This window comes from Hevea brasiliensis, chromosome 10 (assembly GCF_030052815.1).
Source record: "Hevea brasiliensis isolate MT/VB/25A 57/8 chromosome 10, ASM3005281v1, whole genome shotgun sequence".
Classification (NCBI taxonomy): Eukaryota; Viridiplantae; Streptophyta; class Magnoliopsida; order Malpighiales; family Euphorbiaceae; genus Hevea; species Hevea brasiliensis.
The window spans coordinates 16,441,489-16,446,602 of record NC_079502.1 but is presented as its reverse complement, the minus strand read 5'-3'; the positions used below and the strand labels follow the sequence as shown (position 1 = coordinate 16,446,602).

At 33.1% G+C, this 5,114-nt stretch overlaps 1 protein-coding gene across 1 annotated transcript; it reads right to left on the bottom strand.

Annotated features, from left to right (window-relative positions):
• Nucleotides 1–554: 554 nt before the first annotated feature.
• On the bottom strand, nt 555–4,444 carry LOC110664586 (uncharacterized). The gene is made up of 6 exons (XM_058129226.1): nt 4,278–4,444; nt 3,720–3,862; nt 3,470–3,599; nt 2,743–2,934; nt 890–1,106; nt 555–582 (listed from the first exon to the last, which is right to left on the bottom strand). Exons 1-5 carry the CDS (start codon nt 4,332–4,334, stop codon nt 897–899), a joined length of 732 nt encoding a protein of 243 aa, XP_057985209.1. The 5' UTR covers nt 4,335–4,444; the 3' UTR covers nt 555–582; nt 890–896.
• Nucleotides 4,445–5,114: the final 670 nt, after the last annotated feature.

Genomic DNA, 5,114 nt, shown 5'->3' with positions numbered 1-5,114 from the left:
GAACGAAAGCCTTTTCTTATTTTTCAACGTTTAGATATTTAGGAAAATTAAGTCATAAGAAAATAACTTATCGGTCAAATCAATCAATCAATCAGTGAGCTCATGTTTTAGCTATATGTCTGCTTCAGATGAATGGAGTTTCTCTCTCATTCTTGACTAATTTTTCGTTGTTTGAGGGTAGTAGTATAAGAAATTGCAATTAAAAAAAATGATTTATTTAAATAAGAGTACAACAGAGAAAAATGATTCCCCATTTTTTAAATGGAAAGTAATTTTCTCAATCCTCATTCTTTTGAGAGAGTCCAACTGATTTTTAATATTTTTCTACCGACTTTTATCGTCATACCAAACAATAGAAAATAACTTATTTTTTATAAAAATATTTTTCACAGATAAATGGAGACTAAATTATCTAATTGAATAAATTGATATCAATTTACCCATGTTTAATCATGCTATTTATGTCGCGCAGACCTCCGGTTTCCACTTTCTATTTTATTCTCTACGCTCTTGGGCTGCAAATAAACTTTGCATTAAGCCCACCAAGACTGCCCTTCACCAGACCCTGCATCATGTCGTTGCCTAAACAATGACAAAAAGTTCATGTACATGAGTTATCGAGGGTTCTAGGGTAATAAACCCTACTGAGAGATACACAAAGAAATCATAGAATGTCCACATCAAGCCAGTCCCATGGCAATGCAGAAACCCACATGTAAAAACAAGATAGCCAGGTATAGGTATCACAAGCAAATTAAGTCATTTTAGGAAAACACAAGTCTTCAAGGTTGCATGCAAACACTGTAAAATACTCAGGCCTTCCAACATAGGTAACATAACATGTCATTACCCAAGCCAGGTAGACGAGATATTTAATATTCACACGAACCAATCATTTATGCAGATAAGTAGCGAGTCATCCAGCTTTTAAAGCGAGACCATGCTAGCTCAACTGCTGCTTCATCCCCATCAGGCATTCCCATGCTCTTTCCCCTCTCAATGCCTTCTTTAGACCTGTTCATGAAAGCGTGTGCATTGCCAGGATAAATGTGTACCTCACAAGGAATTCCTGATGCCTTCAGCTTTTCGTCTAAAGCCTTAGCAGCCTGAAAAATTAAAATCCAATGACAGCATTAGTATATTTATTATTACTTTCTTGAAGGCAGTAACCTAATCAGAACTTTTTTTTTTTATCTTTAATGTCAGCACTGGACATGTACTAACCAGTCTAGACGTGTGCTTGTGCGCACGCATATGCGCAAGTGTGTTTGTGTAGGCAAGAACACATTTTATATCCCAGAGGTGACATAAGAATGGAAGGAAACACTGTTTTAGCTATTGATTCAACTTATTCAAACATCAAATTGTTTTATTACTATATCCAAGTGGCAAAAAGACCCAAAGAGATCTCAAGGAAGGTATAACAAAGCAAGGCTTTACATGCTTGACGCACATAACTGGTTATCTAGCAGACAAGGAAAATAGAAATACTTAATCAAGATTGTTATCATAATTCAAATCACTACATCAAACATGGTAAACTAGGATATTTACGAGCCTAAAAAACATGAGAAACATGATAAACTGATCAAGTATAATACATAGTTGCCTATTATTTTCAGGCAGAACTATAAAATGGATACAAATGGAAATTTTCTTTGAAAAAAAAGGAAAAAAAAAAAGAGGAAGCACAGTAAGGCAGTGCTTTGAAATCATCTATAATTGAAATTTAAAATTAGTTGCTAATACTAATATTATGCACGACCAACATCAGTAACTACTATCCTCCTAAAAGGCACTTATTTTATAGCTTGGCTTACCAACCATAACAAACAAGATAATGTGAACATTTATTGAGCTGAATCCGAGTAGCTCACAAGGGGCTCAACTTTTGTAACCTTAGCTCAAGGCATGATTTTGTAGTGGATGACAATGAACTTAGATAAACAAAATAAAGGCCAAGAAAAAACTGGAAGAAATAAAAGATGTTGAACCAACCACAGGGCACTTGTATCAGCTTACATTCAAATGGGAATTTCATGATGCTTAAGAGAGATACATGCAAGCTTTCATAACTTAAAAGTTTTCTAATTTAATGTAGTTTCCTTATAATTAAAGCTTGAAGAAAGAACATTAATAACAAAATTCATTCAGAACACATGTCTACATTTATAACATCCAACTACTTGATGAATTCCTTCATACCAAAGTTTATAAGCACAGTTTTTAATACCTAGATCATGAAGGTCTCATTTCTGAGGCACTTAAAGCTGAAAAGTTATGTATTCCAGAAAAAAATCAAAATAAATTGCATTATTGTTGTAGAACAACTCAGCCAAGGACAAGGAAAAATCTAATCTTATGTTTGGATTGAGGGATTTGACACTATGGATTTGGATTTGGACTAAATACATTGGTTGGATATTATAAATAAAAATGGATTTGGAATTCATGATAAGCTTAAAAACTAAAGATTTAAAATAACTACTTTTACTTCTTATTTCAAATCCATCCAACTACAATCAAATGTATCAGCTTTACATGACATAATAACTTCTAGTCACTTCAATGGAAATTATTTTTATTAGCCAAACAAAAGATTTTTAAATTTATGATTTTCAAATTCTAAATTTTAAATCAAATGTTTGAAATCCAAATCTTAGAATCCAAAGGCAACCTAATAAAAATTGAAAATAACTAGTAAGATTTGAAATTGATGAATTCAAAAGAAAGTTGACGTACTGTCACATCTGAAAAACCAACAAAGTTATCGAGCTCTCCAAAGTGAGCCTGAACAGGTGCCTTAGCCTGCGCAGGGTCTGCAAGCTCTGATGAAGGAACACCATAAAATGCGACAACAGCATCAATCTCTGGGACCAAAACAGAACTTGCAATTGAAAGAGCACCTCCCATGCAAAATCCAGTAACTCCTACCTGTTGCAGATACTCACAAGATTACTTAGCAAAAACTTAATTGTTTAATGAAATCACAAAACCAATTAACCTTAATCAGACCCAACAAGTATAAGGTAGAAAAGATTCAAGAAAGAAGTACACAAATTGACAAGGGGTTGTAAGAAGCACCACAATTTGAAGAGCACAAACCCATTTCAATATAATATTGCAGAAGGCAAAATTCTAGTTTTAAAAAATGACATGCAGCTCATGACTGTCTCCTGAAAAAAGAAAGAAGAGGAGAAGGGATGAGAGGAGGGGGGGGGGGGGTGTGGGGGGGTGTGGTGGATGGTGTGGGGAGGAGACGTCTTTTCTCATCCTTGAAGAATCCATAGAATATCTCCACATTAAAACAATGGACCTGTGGTCTAGCGATTTTGACCGTAGATGTCGGGTTTATTTGCAGGAATAGGATGAACCACGTTGTAGATTTCTAATAAACATGGCAGGTCAATTGACAAAATGGGATCCAAGGATTGATGGTTCTAATTTAAAATAAGTAGATCTGCCAAACCTTCTTTGAACCATTAGCCTTGAGCCAATTAACTGAAGCACGGATATCCTTAACAGCGCCTTGCCAGTCAAGACCTTCCATCAAATGTTGAGCTTCAGCAACATCCAAGCCTACCTTTCCTCGATACAAACTGATACAAAAAAAAAAAAAAAGAAAGAAATATTTGAAATTGAGATGCAAAAGAAATACCAGAAATACAAAATTGTATCATTAAATTAAGTTACAAAATGAAAGATGTTTAGTTGCTTACTCAGGGATAAGAGCCTTAAATCCAGGGTCTAGTTGGGATATTTTCACAGCATGGTTCTTGATCTCAAAATCCACACCCCACCACTCTTGAAGCACAACAATCCCAGGAGCATCTTCTTTGCCCACCACGTATGCATCAAAAGTCTGATCAATAGATACAGGAAAAAGCAAAAGAAAATCTAAGAACTGAACCATCATCAAGAATTTATTTAACATTGCGTGTGCCTTCTAGTCTAGAGTTACAGTTCAAACAATCTCTTGTCTAAGTATAATAAAGCCCGCCATTTTAAGCAAGGTCAAGTAAAGCACAAACAATGAATCGCATACAATATCACACGGTAGAATGATCCAAAAAAATTATGCTTGAAAATACTACAAATTTAGAAAATGATCATTTCAGGACTAAGAAGGGTAGAACTAAATAAACAATCAATCGCCTTCCAAACAATACGACATAGAATCAATCAATCCCAATTGGCAAGTTCACTTGGTAAATTCCAATGAATAAACCTTAACCAAAACCCCTCAAAAAAGCCAGGAAAAAAAAAAAAGAAATTACAGTATCGTCTCTCTGGATTTGGATTTTCTTGAAGGGGACAGAGGCGGAGTCAGCCATTGCACGAACTTGAAGGCGGGAAGCACAGAGAGAAGGAGAAAATGGTCGCAGAAGAGAGAAGGTGGTGATAGGTTTATGGAGAGTAGCTGAGGTGAAAACTCAAGTAGACGATGATGGTGACAGTATAGCTGCTAGCATTTCTTTGCCGTTTTCACACTCCACCGCGTTTTATAGCAACTTTGCCTCTTTCTTTGGATAAATTGGGGGTTGGTGGGGGGCAAATTCAAAAACGACGCTGTTCTGGCTTGCAGTTGTTTTACACAAAATACAACGGTATATAATTGAATGGAAAAAAAAAATAATAAATCGGTACTCTCTGTTGAGGACCAAATAAATTTAAAATTAAGTTATTGGTTAAATATAGACTGGAGCTTTTAATTAAAGGCAAATAAGTAATTATATAATAAGATATTATTTTTTAATAATAAAATATTAATTTTTTAATTTTTTAATATTAAAATTATTATTTTTAATTAAAATAATAAGAATATAATAAAAAATATTTTGATATTATAATTATTATTTTTAGTTTTTTTATTAAAAATTAAAAAAGATAATATTTTAATTATTTAGTTAAAAATTGGACTTACTTGATTTTAATTAGAAAATTTTATACTTATTTGATTGAAAATTTAATTTTGAACTTATTCATTGAATTATATTTTATCAATTCATTTAATAACTCTAAAACATCAATAATTAGTTTTTTTTTTCTTTTATATTAGTTGATAATAAAGTTCAATGATAATAAATCATAATTTTAAAAATTCATTTTATTTG

Bases quoted from the DNA above. Each gene is read 5' to 3' on its own strand.
- LOC110664586 (XM_058129226.1), bottom strand. From the start codon at position 4,334: ATGGCTGACTCCGCCTCTGTCCCCTTCAAGAAAATCCAAATCCAGAGA. The intron at 3,863-4,277 runs GTAATTTCTTTT...TCTATTGATCAG, and splicing joins AAATCCAGAGAGACGATACT to ACTTTTGATGCATACGTGGT. The intron at 3,600-3,719 runs GTAAGCAACTAA...TTTTTGTATCAG, and splicing joins TTTAAGGCTCTTATCCCTGA to TTTGTATCGAGGAAAGGTAG.